Below are 20150 nucleotides of genomic sequence, written 5' to 3' on the forward strand. Positions count from 1 at the left end.
GATTAGTAAATAATAGATAATGTTATATTGTCGAAACTGCAACACAGATTAGTAAATAACAGATAATGTTACATTGTCGAAACTGCAACACAGATTAGTAAATAATAGATAATGTTATATTGCCGAAACTGCAACACAGATTAGTAAATAATAGATAATGTTATATTGCCGAAATTGCAACACAGATTAGTAAATAATAGATAATGTTACATTGCCGAAACTGCAACACAGATTAGTAAATAATAGATAATGTTATATTGTGGAAACTGCAACACAGATTAATAAATAACAGATAATGTTATATTGTCGAAACTGCAACACATATTAGTAAATAATAGATAATGTTATATTGCCGAAATTGTAACTCAGATTAGTAAATAATAGATAATGTTATATTGCCGAAACTGACTCAGATTAGTAAATAATAGATAATGTTATATTGCCGAAATTGCAACTCAGATTAATAAGTGTTTGCTTTGGTTAGATTTTATTTTTACTTAAGTTTCAAAGCTAGAACAAGAAATATTCAAATTTAAATCCTTGTCCAGCAGCTAACCAAATATGAATCACATTTATCAAATTCAAACCAACACTTAATTTGAGCTCGTAATACTTTCTTGAACATTATCATCATAACTCCACTTGCTTTAAGGGGAAAGAAAATCCAGTAAATATCACGAAAAGGAAGCTTTCTAACGCTGGCATTGAAAGGTTATTCTCACAGCATAAAACAATCCTGGCGACTAACTGTGAAATACGTCTTGAGCTCTGAAATGTGAAATATTCTCAAATAAAATATTAATGCATTTATTTTTCACTTTCACTTTTTCAACTTTGTCATCGAAGAAAATATTGCTAGATCGACGAAATGTCTATCTGATATTAAGGACTACAACAGGTGGTATATTCTAAACAGAAGATAATTAAACTATAAAGAACTTCGTGGAAAAGCCTTCACCATGTTTTAAGATTAATTATCCAATTGAAAGGAATATGTTAGAAGTTATTCATCAAATCCTAAAATGATAGTTGAAAACGACTGCTTTAGTTTATTTCAAATGGTGTTGAAAGTGTAATATGAGTCTCCGTGTAGTGTCACTTGATGCGTGTTTAAGAGTTCGATAGAATTGAAGGTGTTTTAGCACTGACTTAGAGTTGTAAGAACAAGTGATAAGTATTCGATTCAGATCATAAGAGGAATGGACTATAAGTCAAGAAAACCAGAAAAAGTGTAATTCCAAACTCTCTTGGAAATGATACACGAACCAAACGTCAGGCAGTTAAATGAAGATATCTAGTTATCCAGAGTTGTATGCATGTTGTAGTGTAATTGTTCATTATTATTATTTCTTTTCCGTAAATTTAGCACGCTATTTGCATCAAATGCCTACTAAATTTGTTGTTTCCCTCCTACTTATAAAAATTCTAGCCTTACACATCACATTATCGATTGTGAGTGTGTCCGAACACGTTTAATGCACATGATACATGCTCTATAAAGCGCGCTGCTGAAATGTTCATTTATATGAGGGCTTTTGTCAATAGAAAGTAAATAATATACCCAACATGAACCATATATTGTATTTAAATACTACGAAGATAGCGTAATTACCGGAAGGAAGAAATAAGTGCAACATTGAAATTGCGATCACAAAAAGAGTGAAGTACCTGTACGTTCAGATACCACATATATACAAGCTTATCATAAATCCTGTTACAACTTCTGGTGCATAATAGTTTTATTTACAAAACAAATCAAAAAGAAAGAAAGTCAAAATTGAAGTTTGTGAATGAGATGATCTTCGCAATATATCAGAAAATAACTTCTCAGACCATACGGAAGCTGTTAGTTTCACAGAAAGCGGTGTAGGCAATTTTAGAGCCATACATGAATTCCAGTAATATCCAATTTAGAGTTTCAGGGATACTGCAGAAATTCTCTAGAGGACATAGCGAATCTGGAATAATCTCCCAAGAAAAGATACCTCAAAATAACAAATTCCTTGCTCAGCTTTCTTGCCGTTTTAGAATTAGATACTATTAATCACTTGAACGTACGTTCCTCTAAAATATTCTAAACAACTTGCAGTAAACTTTGTAGTTTTTGTGCTATATATGTTCAAAGTTGACTTTCCTACAGAGTACGAAGCCCATAACTTAGGAACATAGCCATTTTTGTTTGATTTTATGAAAAGAATTATCTCTCAAACAGGTATTGTAAAACAATATTATGTGCTGTTATTTATATAATTTTATGTGTGCTCGATATGGAACGAAGAGGAACAAACGAATGCAGAGCTTACGATTAAGAAGAAATTTCAGTGCCATGAAGTAAACATAAATTAAAATATCGAAATTATTTTCTAACATACGAGGGCTATCCAGAAAGTAGATTACGTTTTCGTCTGTGTCCGCTAGGGGCGGGGCTAGCGCGGCCATCTTGGGGTCAGAGCGTTGCGCAGCTCAGTCGGCATCTAGCCGTGCTAGTGAGAGGTTCGTGCTGTGCTCCGTTAAGATACTGTGACGGTTTGAAATGTCTGCGTTAATTGAAAATCCCGCGAGCTGCGAGGTGCGTGCAGTAATAAGGTTTCTGACAGCAAAAAACTGTAAACCGATAGAAATCTATCGGCAGCTGTGTGAAGTGTATGGGGACAACATTATCACTGAAGGTGGAGTGCGACAGTGGGTCATAAGATTTAAAAATGGCCGAACCAATGTTCACGACGAAGATCGAAGTGGGAGACCCAGCAAAGTGACTGCCGAACTTGTCGAAAAAGTCGATGTTAAAGTCCGTGAAAATCGAAAGTTCACAATAACGGAACTTTCTTTGAGTTTTTCACAAATTTCGCGAAGTTTGTTGCACGAAATCATCAGCGAAAAGCTTGGTTACCACAAGTTTTGTGCAAGATGGATTCCAAAAATCTTGACAGAGGACCACAAAAATCAGCGAATGGCTGCAGCGTTGCACTTTTTGGACGCCTACAATAAGGATGGTGACTCTTTACTCGATCGCATCGTTACTGGTGACGAAACATGGGTGAAACACGTGAACTGTGAAACGAAATTGCAATCAATGCAGTGGGGGCACACAGGTTCTCCCCAAAAACCCAAGAAATGCATGCAAACAATGTCGGCAAGGAAGATGATGGCGACTGTTTTTTGGGACAGAAAAGGTGTGATTTTGGTGGACTTCCTGGAAAGAGGCACTACAATAAACGCTCAAAGGTATTGCCAAACTCTGCAAAACCTCAGAAGAGCAATTCAAAACAAGCGCAGAGGAATGTTGAGCTCTAAGATCTTGTTGATTCACGACAATGCCCGGATTGTGTGACTTCACAGCAAATGTCACGCGTGAAGTTCTTGAATCTTTTCAGTGGGAGTTGTTTCCTCATCCGCCGTACAGTCCCGACCTGGCACCGAGCGACTTCCACCTATTCCCAGCAATGAAGAAGTGGCTGGCTATGCAGCGTTTTGATGACGACGAACAGCTGCAAGAAGAGGTAACGAAGTGGTTGAAGTCGCAGGCGGCCGAATTTTTCGACGAAGGAATTTCCAAGCTCGTACATCGCTACGATAAATGCCTTAATTTGAATGGTGACTATGTCGAAAAGTAGTATTTGTGTGTGGCTTTCATCTGTATATAATAAAATTTGTTTCCTATACTTTGTTGATTTTTTATTCCAAAACGTAATCTACTTTCTGGATAGCCCTCGTAGTTGCAAAAACAAATGCAGAAGTAAGCAATAGTATTTTTTATTGATATAATCATAAGAAAAAATAAAATATAAATGTTATTTTGCTATGATAATGGAAGTAACAGAGAAAAACTAGACTCGTGATTTGAAGTAGAAAATTGCGTGATTAGCATCAACAATTCTTGTACTAACTGTACTGACGATAACTGGAATAAACGATAAAAATAAAAAAGTAAAGAAATATAACACTGGTATACAAAATTTTGCTTATTATTATTTCTTGATGAATTTTTATGTATTTTGACCCCTTGAACACGAATCTGGCACTTATTTTTATGTAGTGTCAATATTTTCAATGATATAAGCATGTTTTATTTTTCTCCTATACTGATTTATGCAGAGTAATTTGCGTCCTTTTACTTCGATACTCGCTAGGTGGTATCGCATTTGTTATTAAAGATAATTGTTCGGAGTACGAAACAGAGAATATACTTGTAGATTCTAAAGATACATAGCAGAATTGTGAATTGATTAAATAGAGTTATTCAAGTGTGAAGCTGATTTTGGAGAAAACAAAATATAAGGAACATCAATGGGACGTGTGTGGGGATTTCAAAATTATTGGTTTTCTTCTTGGGTTGCAAAGTGGTTATACTAAATATTCCTGCTTTCTATGTCTGTGGGACAGTCGGACAACTAACCAGCATTATGATCAAACCACGTGGCCTGAAAGAACGGAGCTTATTCCAGGAACACATAATGTGATAAATGAAGCATTAGTGCCCAGGGAGAAGATTCTCATGCCAACATTACATATTAAGCTGGGATTGGCAAAACGATTTGTGAAAGCTCTGGGTCGCAATTCACCTGCCCTACAATGTATCGAACAAATGTTTCCAGCTTTCTCAGAGGCAAAAGTTCTGGCTGGCATTTTCACAGGGCCTCAGATTCATGTCATGCTTAATAGTGCTCCACTTAAACAAAAAATGACGGAGTTGGAAAGAAACGCTTGAGGGGCCTTTCATAAATTGGTGACGGGATTTCTTGTGCATAACCGAAGTGAAGCGTTTGAACACCAAGTTAAGACACTCATTGATTAATATCGAGCATTGGGATGTAGAATGTCTTTAAAATTACATAAGCTACATTCATACTTGGATTTCTTTAGGGAGAATTAAGGAGATGTTAGCGAAGAGCAGGGGAACGTTTCCATAAGGGCATTGAGGTAATGGAAAGCAGATACCAAGAAAGGTGGGACTATGCAATGATGGGTGATTATATTTGGGGGTTAGTCCATGACGAAGTAAACGTTTCCCACTAAGAAAAAGAACCACTAACTTTCACTTTTGACTACGGAATTCCAGTACTTGATGAACACTTTCCTCCAATCTCAAGTACTTTTGTATATAATTTTTATAAGAAATGTAATATTCATATATTTTAGTATTTATGTATTGTTATGTAGATTTTTGTTACCCAGAAAGTTGATGTCCAAAATGTGTTATGTTTGTAATTCAATGTTCCTATAAGACACAATTGTATAATATATTACTGTTTGAGTAAAATCTAATATGCTTATAGCATTACAAATTTTGACATTACGGGAAAGTAACTGTCATACTCGTGTTCAGCGGGTGCAAATCATTAAGAAACTAATGAAAAATCAATAGAAGCACGACTACAATGTTTGTGTTATGCTTGTAGTTCAATGTTCCTATAAGACACAATTGTATAATATATTACTGTTTGAGTAAAATCTGATATGCTTATATTATCACAAATTTTGATATTACGGGAAAATAACTACCATACTCGTGTTCAGCGGGTGCAAATCATTACGAAACCGATGAAAGACCAACCCCTAAGCACGACCTTGATCAAAATTTGTATACCAGTGTAATCAATCCACAAAACCAGCTAATTACATATTTTTACACTTAATTTTCTGAAATTGTGGAAATATAGTTCACTTAAACAATTTTGAAAAAAAAAATAACATGATAACGAACTAAATACCAAATTATAGTGAACTGTGCTCATGACAACTGACTTTTTAAAATGTAAAACGGGCCAATAGAGAAAGCAAGCTCAATTTGCTTTAGCACACTCTTTGGCTCTATTATTTTTAATAAAAGATGAACAATAAAACGATGCTTTGATGCAGTATATCCATTTGTGCTTTCTCAATTTATAGTGAACTGTGATATACTAACATATTTCTGTAAGTTATATTTCTTCAAACACAACATCAAGACGCCAGTGCAGTAGATTGAGGGACAGGTTTCTCCTCAAAAACAGAAGTCCTCACACGTGTTACTAATTACATTGTGATCATAATTATCTGCATTAACTTTTGTAACGATAAAGCTATATTACAAATTAAAAATTGAATTCATTTATATTTCTTGCCAGTTGATATGGAATAATCATACAAAAAGAGTTTTCTCCTTCCCCTCTATACAGAACTCTGGTTTCCTACCATCGGTATCGATGAAAGAAGGCAAACTGCTCCTGATCAATGTTTCTGATCTATGTTTTTGAACAAATAAGTATCAGTTACTACGTTTAGGAATGATTACGATTTCTGAACAACTGAATAACTATAGAAACAACTCGTCAAGCACTCGTGTGCAATAGTATATTGTACTGATTAAAAAATGTTTTAGGAACTAAAGGCACAGCTACAATTAAATATATTGAAAAGTAAATTCTTATTTGAAGATTGATTTCTTCTAAGAGAAATACTTTAGAGAGGGTACATTGAACTGTAAGGAGTCTAGAAATAAACTGTATCTCGTACTAAATCTTCACAATACTCCAGTACAAACAATGGACACTCACAAGATGGGGGAATTTTGCTCCTCTAGCAATGTAGCTTCTCCTAGCATACTTCCACCAACAAGCACCAGCAACTACACTACTTTCACCCTTGCTTTATAAGCGGTAACAAATGGCGCATCTACAAGCAACATTTTAAATATAATTTTTAACTTACGTAAAAACATTTAAATATCGATGACAATTTATTGGATTCGCTATCATTTCTCAGGCGTGATGGGTAAATATCATGTATTGTACTAATTAGGCCCTTGCTTACAGTATAATTTATAGGAGAAAGAGGGAGAGAATTTAAAATGTAGAGGAATAAACCAGTTTCCTTTGGTTTAGTACCTCATGGAATGTTCGGAGAAGGATTTCGATATATATATATATATCCAATATCGACAACTTGAGTAAGAGTTCGTAGTTTCTTTGTTACATAAAATATTTCATTAGTACAGAATAGAATTACAAAGTGTTGCTTAGAATTGCTACATCATACCAAATTCAAACTTGTGTTTAATTATGTAAACTCTGCACAGTTCAACTATGGAAAGAGAGTACTGCTAGAAAAAGAAACACTATTTTTTCTAGTTAACTCATTTGTGTGGAACAAAGTATAGCGAAAAATCAGTTGACCTACGAGCCACGCATTCCTCACATTCCTCTTTTGCCTTATTTTTTTTTTTTTTTTTAATATATATAATTTTCTTTGATATTAAAATTATCTGGTTCTTCTGTATGACACCACAACGAAAAGTTACAGAGAAACACAGCGATGTACGTTTTCGGATCTCACTTCGACATTTCACTGCAAAGTTAATAAGAAGCCATGTTTAGAAGCTCAAAATTTTCTAAACTTTTAAAGCATTTAAATTTTTTTTTTTTTTTATGTTTTTCACCAAAATTGTTTTATTGATAGGTGTAGACTATTGGATAGCGAGCGATCTTGGTTCGCAATCTGGAGATTCAAGTATGAATCAGATGGCGAGTTTTTTTTTTTTTTTCTGAAGTTGTATGTATCCTCCGTTTCATCACGCGAATGTCAAGATCATATTATTATTATTAATCTTGTTGATTGTCAATTATTCTTATGTCATTAGCGTCGTTAGCTGTATATGAAAGACTGTAAAATAAAAAAATAAACGGCATTCGTACCGAGTTATTAACTTTTAAAATTCGAAATTTTCTCCATCGCATGATTTCAATGACATGATGGAACGATTTACGACACTCGAACATATTTGAGGACATTAGTGAAAAACTTAACTTACATCAATTTATTTAATTTATTTTGTGGTTGCTACAGTTGGCAGGTGTATCTTAGAGTCCTTCAAGTTTTTTTTTCTTTTAACTTGTAATTGGTGTTCTTTAATTTTCAGTATTCTTCGTCAAAACAAAGTATATTCATTAAGCGTTTCTGCGAAGCTTTTTCTGGAAAATTGACAAACATCGTCACGTAGTAGCCGCAAACATGAAATGATCTGGCGCGACTGCATATCAGGCATCTCACTGCACTCATTCTTTATTACTCTGCAACGTTAGCTCTCCACATTATGAGCAATATGTCGTCTTCTGTTTATTCTGGTAGAACAGACATTTCCAAATGAATGCTCTATGACGTCACCATCTGCTGCTCGGATTCCCAGTAAACCCTTCATACAGAGCAAGGAGAAGACAACAAACCTAGGTTGATAGAAGACAGTGCTGACGGTGTAGTCGATGCTTTTTTAGATACACTACTTGTCGATTCAAACTAATCGAACACTGCCAACACTTGTTTTATTTGATTGTATCTACCTCGTTCCCTTACTTTCTTTGCTCAATTTGTTCTCTTTTTCCTGGCTCTGATCGTAAAAGCAACTCTCCACTTACGTCATACATTCGCAAATTGGAAATTACTGTGGTAAAATATGTCGATCCCGAATAATCAGCAGATTGCCGAACAATTATTTTTCATATACCAGTGAAAGAGGAAACAACCTATTTTTTAACATACCAGATCCTCTGTAGATGTGAATTCTTTAACGTAAAAAGACCGAGACTCGAACACGGGATCTCCGGCATACCGTGCCGATGGGTTTACCACTACGCAACTCAGTCCGCTTCCCAGAGGATCTGGTGTGTTAAAAAAAATCGGTTGTCTCCTCTTTCATTGATATATATGAAATCACAATTATCGTAAGTACTTGGTATATGGACACAGGGATTGTCCAAGCACAGCAGTGGTCAGTGGCACAACCAACGTAGTCCGAGTGGAGAGCACCAACCTCGAAAGTGAGAGAGTGAGTGGCTGTTCTTGGAAACGGATTGGCTGGCGTAGTGGTTAACGCATCGGCACAGTATACTCGAAGTCCCGGGTTCGAGTCTCGGTCCAGCCAGTCACTCTTTCATTCGTTTTACGTCAATTTTTTCATGTTTGAAGAATATTATCTTATTCCTTTATTCTTCGTTTCATCGGTGCCATTAAACTACACCACTTTCCTGACTTATTTCCTTCTATCTTATCAAATGCCTTTTTATTCGACTCCTTTTATCACACCTTGTTAGCCTTAATGTGCTTGTTTTTCCTATTCTTTATATTGTTTCGTATTACTAAGGCAATCTATTTTGAGCTAAATGTTGGTCATTGATCTATCTCGTGATGGCGTTCCCATTAAATCTCCCATCAATCAATCAGTTCATGTAACGAATCACGGAAATATATGTTGTTAAAGTTAAAACTGTTGCACAAGTATCTTATATAATAAAGAAGAAATCAGAAGTTTTATTTCTGAAGCAAGCACTTTTCGCTCTTTAACAATAGCTCACCTACATCAAATGTTTCTAAGCTGAACTTCAAAGTGCAACATAGTACATTCCTAGCAGTCACACACAGAAAGGTGTTTCCAAGTCAACGACGAAAAAAAATTTATCCCTGGTGTGTTTAGCTAAATCTGAAGTCAATTATCTAGTTTTACTTCTCCTCCAAAATATCCTGTTTCACGAAAGGTAATTTAAGGAAATAAGGAAAAAACATACACATACACAAACAAACAAAAACAAGCATCTTAGGACCTGTGTGGTAGGCGTACTCTTATATTCTCCTTGTGTGAATGAGGAAAACCATCTATCTTGGTAGTTTTTTAAGTCACGAAAATTTTCCCTGACTTTTCTAGTCCCTGAGTATGAAGTTTCGAAAACTACTGTCGTACATCAAAAATAGAGGAAAAAGAGAATGGGACAACGTTATGTACCGTACGTTAATTACTCAAAATAAAAGCTATTTAAATATTTAATTAAATATTGCACCCTTAAGTAATATCCAGGAATTGTGAGGTGAAATAAAATTATGAAAAATCTTTTGTCACACGAGTGCACTATAGGATTCATTCTCAGTAATAAAATATTTACAATTATAATTAGAGATAATGTTTTTAATTAATATGATTGTTATTTCTTGCCTTACTCGATTTTATGTCTTTCAAAGAAATCTATAAAAAAGAACCAATCAATTAAATTGACTTACTAAGAGAAGTCACTTCAACAAAACAACATACAGAATTTTATGTAGACCTTCATGTTCGATTAGACTTAGTTTTCAGAAAAAGACAGACCATAAAGGAAGAACAAAACAGAACAACAGATGGAGGATAACTAACAAATTGGATCAGTTTTTTTTTTTTTTTTTTTTTTAATGTACATAAGACGTGTATGAAATAAATTGAATTCCTAATACTGTTCCCATAAGATATAATGCATTATCTGCACAAGAATATGTCTTAGTAACATATGTCCTATTTTCGATGAATATGGTGATCTCAAAAAGAACTTTTCAAACAGTTTCATATACTATACTGAAATTGACTAAATGACTTAGAATGATTGACAGAGGGAGTGAGATAAGAACACAGAGAACAGTTTCGACAGAACAAGGCTATAGTCACGAGGCGATTAACGTAACCCTATTCAAAATACAAATAACAATCAGGGCCGCGGTGGCTCAGTGGTAGAGCGTTCACCTCTGGTGCTTGGGGTCCCGGGTTCGATCCCAGCCCCCGCCAAGTGAACTTTGTGGTGGACAAACACCGTGTGCGTGGGTTTTCTCGGGGTTCTCCCGTTTCCTCCCACTTTCTTCATTCCACCATTTCATTCATTACTCATCATCACCGTCTCCTTTAGCCTAACCGGCATAACCGTGGGACGTAAAACTTAAAGATTTTTTACAAATAACAATCAATAGAAAAATCAAGTGATGTTCCCATATAATTAGATAGTAATAGGTAATTCAGGTAGTAAAAGGACATAGGGTGTATTAGGCAATAGTTAGGGGGATAAGGCTTAAGTTATACATTGCCCATTTCTAGGTACCCATGCTCCCAACGCGAGAAGGTAGATTCAACAGAAGATCTGGTTAAATTCTCATTAAAAATTTTGATACAGTTTCCAAGACTTCATACTTAGGGACTAGAAACTTCAGGGAAAATTTTTGCGAACTTTTAGTTGTACAATTGATGAAGCCTGGTTAAATCAGGTGAAATATAGTAGAAAGAAATAAGTGTTAAGGAAATGTTCTGGGGTTTTATCGAAGAAGTCAAGTTAAATTCTTTACAAATGTCATTTCAAATTAATTATTGTATAAAATACGAGCTTTTAAGATCGGGAAAATAAATTATATTTGTAGCTTAACATTCCAGTCATGCCTTTTAGGATAAAGGATTTTGAGGCTTAACGAATTGAATGACTACAAAATATTAGCGGAATGAGAATGTGGGAGGGAACAAAGAAACATGAAAAAACCTACGGACAACGTGTTATCCGCCAAAAACTCGAGTGGTCAGGGATCGAACTAGGGACTCCTCGCTCTCCACAACTTTTACGATCAGCAAAACAACAGAGAGAGCAAAGCAGAGCAAAGGGAGGAAAGGGGACGAGGTAAGGAATGGAATAAAACAAGCGCTGTCAGTGTAATGGTAGTAGTAGTATTGGACTCGCAAGCAGTGTTGCCAGATACGAAGATCGAAAAGTAGCAAGGTTGTGCTCTAAAACTAGCGGATTTGAACTATTTGTAGCCCAAACATAAAAGTGAATTATTTTGCAGCTATACACTTTTACTAATCATATATATTCTTATCAATTTAATAGAAACACCTGATGTTAGAAATACATGCGACTGGATTGGCAACAGTCAGGCAGCGACCGCAGTTTGAGGCTGTTAGCGTGGTGTGTTACGGTAAACTCCATACTACATTAAAAGCAGTAGAACTATAGTGCGGAATGAACTAGATAGACGTGATAGTATATAATGAGCGACCTTTTGATTCCCAAGGAGACACGTTTACTGAAGTCAATTTTGTTTCCTCTGAAATACACTTTACAATGCTTACAGTCTGCTTTTCTACTGATATTCCTCACTTCTTTAATTCACTTGCTAAATTCTTTATCTGGGAGCCATGAATTTTGGAAGCTTTTATTGTAACTCCATTTACTCATTATGTTCATATGGATAATACAGTAACTCAATTTGCGATGTTCACGTTTACACAGCCCCGTACAGCTACGAGGACTAGGCATTAACTGAGACATCAACACGGTCAGAGATACTGTAACAGCACAAACTCAACAAAAGTGTAGTGTTGTCATATCTGAGATTAAAAAAGCACTAAATCAAAAATTAAAGTAGTATTGAACATGTTAGTTTTAGTTGCTTGAATAAAATATTCAGCAAAAAAAATATTTATTGTATTATATAAAATTAGTAATTTGTGATTTCATACATGAAAATAAGAAAGTTGTGCATTCTTAAGTACCCGGCTATTTGAGGCGATCGCAAAGCGTATTTATTGCTCATGCGTACGCTTAGAATACGCTGACCATGTATTTAAATGTAGATGCCTAATCATAAACGCGAAAGCAATAAAATTGCTGAGAAAACGTCAGCTCGAGCGTATTTGGTGCGGGTCGGAACAATAGACCGCCTGCTGTTTAAAAGATTTTAAAAGGAAGGAAAAAAAGGAAAGACGTGTTGCCAGGCAAAGGGATTGTAGCAAGAAACAGCTGCTTGGAAGATGGTTTGTGCAGAGTATTGGAACTCTGCTATTACACACCTGGACCTGGCAAAAAGACCTGGAAACTCTGACTGGCTCACAGTATGGTTTACACATCTGGTGAAAGTAAAATTACTGAATAGCCACTTTGGCCGCGTTCGCTACAGGGGGTAACGCTTTCTCAAATAGCCTAAGTCTAAGAGTTATAGCCTCCAGATAATTAGAAGTAGCCCAAAAGTATTATGTCGCCCAATTTGAAATTTTGATAGCGAGAACACAAAAATTCGCCCAATCTGGCAATACTGCTCACGAGTAGCGTAGCTGCAAAACTATCGATGATGATGCTTGCCTACCATCACTGTCTTTTATAATTAACAGGTTTCCTGTATGCTCCTTTTTCTGTCTCTGTAGTTTGTTGCGAATGGGAGCAGCAAATGATAATGTCACAGAGCACGAAGTTGAAAGTTACTGCTTTAGAAGGAGAAATTACATTTCAGTACACACACAGAGAGAGAGAGAGAGAGAGAGAGAGAGAGAGAGAGAGAGAAGGAATGTTACCATATAAATAGAAGTATATTTGCAGAAGGTGAACAACCTAGGAATTCCTACCTCACTTAACAAAAGATTGAGAGAAACTGAAGGAAAGTTTCGTGACTCCAACCACAATAGATCAACTCTATGAAATGAACAATAACTTAGAAGATCAAACACGCAACACGTTTCTGAAAGAATTGATACTAAACTTTCGACCTAAAACTGTCAAAATAATATATTAGGATTAGAATTAGTATTTTTGAAAATTAACTTCTTAAAAAAAAAAAAAAAACAGAAAGAGAAAATAAACTAGGAACATTACTGGTTTACGTGTTCCTCTTTGAATTCCACGAATATAGAAATGTGAAATATTAGGTTACATTACGAGATACATAATCGTTATTTACATCATGAATAAATGATCAAGAATGCCATAGCCAAAGAAGCATTCAAAAGAAAAGATCACTCTTAACTCGCAGCAGCGTTGCCAACATGTACGATAATTATCGAATCATACGATAATTTTGACCCCCGTACGATGTACGATAGCTGATGTACGATAATAGGAAAGCGTAGGATAATTTAATAGCTTCAGCTAAAATGCAAAGATAGTTCTGCTGGTATTAGAAATTCGTAAGAAATTTCATTCATTGCATGAAAAAGGCATGAATTTTGCAACAAATGTGATAAAATTACTCAAAACATTACAAATGCGAACCAATTAACCTGTTTACTCATATTTATTATTTGGTAATTGGTTAATCGGATCAGTAGGGTTTAACATACACTTTGAACACACAAACATGAAACTTGCGTTATCTACTCGATCTATAAGGGAGAATTACTAGCTACTTTATGTAGGCAAGTTTTCACAAGTAAACATATAAAGTGTTGAAGGAAAACCACAGAATTCTTTTCGATAGACTCGTAAAGAATAGAACTTCATTCTTGTTTTCTATGGAGATTCAAGAATAGAGTTTTAGCTGTAAAGATTCGCGTTAGTTTCCTCTTATTATTATTATTATTATTATTATTATTATTATTATTATTATTATTATTATTATTATTATTATTATTATAAAGCGCTTGATACTTAGACTTGAAACAAAATATACGATAATTTTACGGCAAAAACGATAATTTTAAGTGCTATGTACGATAATATCTTCTGATCAGGTTGGCAACGCTGACTCGCAGGCTCAATATTGGACTAAGGAAGAAATTGGTCAAGTGTTATATGTAGAGCATTGCACTGTATACTTCAGAGACTTGGACATTACGGAAGTTAAAGAAATATTTGGAGAGCTTCGAAATGTAGTATTGGAGGAAAATGAAGAAGATAAAATGGACAGAGAGAGCAACAAACGAAGATGTATTAAAAAGGATAGGAGAGAAGATGACACTTCTAGCCAGCATCCTTCGTAAGAAGGGCAATTGGATTGAACATATTTTGAGAAGAAATTGTCTTCTTTAGGTTGCCATAGAAGGAAAGATTGAAGGAAAGCGAGGAATGGGAAAAAGAACACAATTGATTGATGATCTGAGAAACATTATATATATATATATATATATATATATATATATATATATATATATATAGGGAGTTAAAAGAGGAAGCTGAGGATCTAAAAACGTGAAAGAAACATTTCCAGGCCTAAATATAAAACTGAAAACAAAACAAAAAGAAACTCATTAGTCCGAGGACCTGCCGAAAGGCAAAATACTTAATACTTCATTAAATGTATTGTATAATATTGTATTAATTATCACGTATTTATACTGTTTTAAATAAAAAAGAGTCAGTTCTTAAAATTTCGTTGCTGTAAGTAAATGCTGGTTCTATTCCTAGCTCGCCATTAAATCATCTTTGGAGACGTACAATATAATATTTATGAGATCCTCCGTATACATAATTAAGTAAAAGTTTCCGTCAGAGATAGTCATATGAGTCACAAAGAGTAAATGCTATAAAAGAAAAAGTTTTATTTTCTGGCAAATAATTACAAATTGGAAAAAAAAAATCTCGTCAGTTAGTAACTTGCCATCTTTTCTTTTTTTTTAAGCACTTAGGAACCGTCCTAATTTTGTCGAAACAGTTCCGGTTTCAAAGAAAAAGTTTCATGTCCTGACGTGGCTCTGTAGGGACTTTAAAATGTCTGAATTTCGTGTTTACTGATGAATTTGAGGAGTGCTGTTATTTTCATTTGAATTTAGTTTCCATATTATTATATAGACAGTTTAAAATAAGAGGAAATCTAACAGCGACAAGCAGACACACAGATACGTACTCATAACATACGGGGTGCGGAAAAAAAATCTCCGAAAAAGAAGTCTTGGATAAAATGGCCCTCGATTTTGTTAACCAGCGGAAAAAATTACCCCCCCCCCCCCAGAAGAGGGGCACAAGAAATAACGTTGCAATATACGAAACTTTTCAGTTTTACATTCTACGTGTAAGGTAAAGGAAACGGTGATGAGGATGACTGAATCAAGAAAGTGGGAAGAAACGTGAGAACGCCCGTGAAAACCCACACACACGGTTTGTCCATTGTGCTGATCTCACTCTCCCGAGGTAAACGCTCTACCACTGAGACACCCTGACCCTCAAAGAAACCAGTGTGCACTTGCAGTTTTAAAAACATAAATAATGATTGGAAGTTTCAGAAATAAGAATCTGAAGAAAACTAAAGAACTTAGTAAAAAGGAAACAGCTAAAAGAAGGTAGAGGAGAATAATTTAAGTGAATAAATTTGTTAAAATACTTTTGTAAGGGATTTAATAGAATGTATTGGAAAGAAAAAGATGGAGAGGAAGAATCCAATTGCTAAAAGTGTTAAAGGAGATAATAAAACCCATGGTTCGTGGAGAATTTCTCAGTTCGCAACCATGACCTACTATTACTGGCAGAATGATTTGAAGACTGTGGAAATAAATATAAAACGACGTGTTGTCTCTTTCAAGTAAAAGATTTTGATTACCTGTGCCATGTTAATACTTTAGCCCATTAATTTAAATGGAAAACGAGTTTTTCTGTTTTCTTTTGGGAATAACTGGAATTTCTTTAAAGTAACTGAACATAACTGGTTCGATTTTAATAATTTCTTCTTCAGATCTATTTAAAGATCAGTGACTTCATGAAAATTGAACTTAGTTTTTATAACCAAAGTTTATGATTAATAGTCAAATTTAAGTAATATTACGTTTATACATAATGCAAATTCATTTTGAGAAACCAAGAAGAGTTTTATCACACTTGAAAAAGAAATCAGTAAACTGACATCTTTAAAATTCCAGTTCATTCCAAGGAAAACAGGAAAAAAAAAAAAAACAATTCCCCAAACAAATCAATGGGCTAAAATGAATATGGCGTATGTACGAGGAAGGATCAGAAACTAAGGTTACAAGCCCGATATTTCTGGAGTTTTGTTTGTTACAGAGGAATGAGCAGTGAGCGGTTAATTTTTATACACGGAGTTGGCAACTGTGCATAATTTCAGCCACCCGCCACCTAAGGCACATGTTGTTTGGCCGTCACCTACGGCACAAATGGTGACTTGTTTGGAAAACTTCTCTCGTGAAGAAGTCCAATCATTTATTCGATTTTTGTGCGCGAAACATGTAATCGCAGCTGAAATTGACTGCCAGCTGCTAGAGGTTTACGGAGAGACTGTAATGTCTCGTAAGCATGTCGCAGAATGGTGTCCAAAATATGCGGCTGGTAGAGAAAACGTCACGATAACGCGCGCCCGCATACAGCCCAGAATATCACTACGCTGTTGAAGCAGTTTCCCTAGGATATCATCGACCACCTTTCCTACAGCCCAGATCTCGCTCCAAGCAAGTTTCACCTATTCCCGCACTTGAAGGAGCACATCGGAGGTCGTTGCTTCGCTTCAGACGAGGAGGTGAAGCACTTCGTGACAACGTTGTTAACACGCAAGAATAGTATGTTTATCAGGAGGGAATCTTCAAACTTATCTCACGATGCAACAAGCGCCTTAACCGATACGGAGATTAAGTCGGAAAATAACCTCATGCATGTACTATCTGTTGGCTGGATTGATCGTATGAAACAACAATACAGGCTGCACTGTAGGCTTGGTAACCTTACTTTTTGATCACCCGCTCGTAATCTACACCATTAATGCTAATAATGCAATTCAAAGTAACTTTCATTATATTACGCATATATTTTGTTATTACCATTGTGTTTTCCAACCTTATAATATTCTTCTTAATACCTTATTATCAAAGCAACGAAATATCATTTTCGAAAAAAGTGAATATAAACAAAATGTAGTAATTAGTGCATTATTGTACGATTAGAAAATAATAAATGATTACAAAAAGACAGCGAAGAACGAAAACAGAAAACTTAATGTTGAAACCAGTAGCGTATTTAAGGGGAGCTTCCGGGCTTAAGTTCTCCGAAATTTTATTTATTATTTTAAAGTAAATGAAATATCTTGCAGAATTTTCTCATTTTCAGGAATAAAGCTAGCAAAGCCCCTCCCGAAACGAAATCGTAAATAAGCCACTGGTTGTAACCAAAAGCAATCTCCAGCTACCAGCTGCAGCAACCATTGAATAGCTAAAAAAAAATTATCATACTACAGGAGAATTAATAACAGTTTAGTATAAAAGGTAGCCTATAATGACATAAGCGAACGGAAATTGCGTCTGCGCCTAAAACAAACCCAGTATACTTCCGAAACTGAGCTGGAAAAAATGATAAGAGTATAATGTGTTTGTAAAATTGTATACATAAATTAATGTACTGAGTTCAATTTGATTTTTTTTTTTTTTTTTTTTAAGTTTTAAAAAATCACATGAAATAGCTATTTACCTGTTGTACATTCACAATGCGAGTCTAAGTATGTGAGAACAGGCGCCGTGGCATGGGCTGCTCCTAACAACCGCGCTCGTATCAGGCCTTCTCTTTTGGCCGCTCGGATTATTTTCACTTTGGGATACTGAGCTACGTAGTCTTCAAGCTGCTTTTTTAAATGATCTGAAATGACAAAAACGAAGAAACATGGTTAAAATTCGTATACAAGAATAACATACAAAGTTATCAATATATACGTTTAACTGCAAGTAGTACGTGCGTAATAATAATAATAATAGCTGTAAAAAAAAATCAAAACCAATGTCTTTTTAATAAAAAAAAAAAAACATTTAAAATGCACTATATACGGTGGTGTAAAATGAAAGTGACTAAGACTACATTATTGGGTGTGTGGTGGACTCTAGGAAACCACTTCCCGGATTTCTAGAAAACCTTTACCCCTCAATCTTAAGAACATCTTCGATAAATTTATTCACTTTTCCTGCAAATAAATTATTTTCTCCTTTCTATCAATATTTAAAAGTGTTGATCTTAAGAATTTTTAATTTGAAACTTATTCAAAACCACTAACAGTATTTTGTGCACTATATGTAATTAAATAAATAAATAAATGATAAAATATTTTAATCTTATTATAGCAGAATCAAATAACCTAAAATTAAATCTCGAAAGGGGTAGTCTGGACAAATAATAGGATTATATTACTAATCTTCGACTATACTTATTACGGGTAAGTTTTTCTGAAGATCTATAAATTGTTATCCGCCTTATGCAGAGTCGTTTTGACGTATGATTAGCGTCATACTAAAGGCCTTTCGACTGCAGGAATCATATGTTAGTCGTTAGTCGAACTCTTTGGTACGGAACTAATAACGCGTCAGAACGTCTTTGCATAAGGCCCTACGTGTCTAATTAGTCAGCCGGCCAAGCCCCGGAAATGTCAATAGAAAATGAACCGATGGCATTTGCGTGTTAGCAACAGGAATCCACCGTAGAGTCATAGTACATAGGCCTCTGTAACACGCCTTGCCGGATGCCAGGCTGAATTTGGGGGGGAAAGTACCCAAAATGGCGGAAACAAAATGGCGGACTCCAAATTCTTATCCTACACAAGAACTTCCTCATTTTGCGGTGGATTTTCAATATTTTGGCACCAAACCTAGGGTTTTCGGGGGCGAGCTATTCGCTCTGGTTCCTCTCTGTAGGTTTTCAAAATGGCGGAAAACAAGATGGTGGACGCGATACATGTAAAAAAAATCATTTCTCTTTAATGTATTTTTAATATTGTCATGTGAAATATCACCTTTTATATACAGGAAGCTTGTTTCTACAAACTATTTAATTCTGAATATATTTAAAATGGTGGAAAACAAGATGGTTGAATAATAATAATAATAATAATAATAATAATAATAATAATAATAATAATAATAATAATAATAATAAAGTAATACCCGTAACTCGTATGGGACCCCTATACTAGAAGAAGACGGACTCTAAGTTCTCTGGCGTTAATCCGACCCTGACATAGTTGTAGTTTTAAGTAGTTGAAAACTAAGATGGAGAGTGACATTATTCGCGAAAGGGTTATAGATCTTAATGATAGGCTAAATGAGTTAAAAATTCCTCGCTATCTGAAGGAATTTGAAGATGGGTTTAAGTCTGATCCAAATTTCGAATTCTGGAACACCTACATGCAACTAGTAGAGATTCTTCTTGACTTCATTAGGGCTCATCGAGTGGGTAACTGGAAGCTACAAGTTGAGGCACTAGAAGAAATTGCGCCATGGCTAAGTGTATATGACCATACTCATTATGCCAGATGGGCTCCAATTTACTTGGCTCAGTTGAAAACACTAGATCAAACATTTTCGGAAGTGTACCATGAATTCATCAAAGGCAATTTTATCGCCAAACGGACAAAAAATGCTTTCAATAAAGTACCGTTTGACCAGCTACCGAGTGGATTAACAAATTACGTAAATTAGCAAACGGTGTCATTGGTATCAGATGAACTGACACGGCAAAAGATAGGTTTTGCATAACCTGGACTGAAAGATGTCGCATTTCGGACGAAACAAGGGAAATGTTTGGTATTGAAGTTTATGATTCTATCATAACGCGCAAAGACTCTCAAGTCTCAAGATTACACCGCGATGAGGAAGATGTTCAAAGTCTATTTGAACAGTTTAAGACATTTAATATGTTCTCCATGTGTAAGAATGT

At 35.1% G+C, this 20150-nt stretch overlaps 1 protein-coding gene across 10 annotated transcripts in view; it reads right to left on the minus strand.

Moving 5' to 3' along the window:
• Window positions 1-20150, minus strand: part of Pgant9 (polypeptide N-acetylgalactosaminyltransferase 9) — a 925839-nt gene that overhangs the window by 86649 nt on the left and 819040 nt on the right. For all 10 annotated transcript variants that reach the window (XM_081741029.1, XM_081741028.1, XM_081741019.1 and 7 more), the window contains one exon: window positions 17922-18086. In XM_081741029.1, coding sequence (XP_081597155.1) covers window positions 17922-18086 — 165 coding nt within the window. The remainder of the gene's footprint in view (window positions 1-17921; window positions 18087-20150) is intronic.

Source organism: Thermobia domestica, chromosome 15, assembly GCF_964235325.1.
Source record: "Thermobia domestica chromosome 15, izTheDome1.hap1.1, whole genome shotgun sequence".
In the NCBI taxonomy this organism is placed as follows: domain Eukaryota; kingdom Metazoa; phylum Arthropoda; class Insecta; order Zygentoma; family Lepismatidae; genus Thermobia; species Thermobia domestica.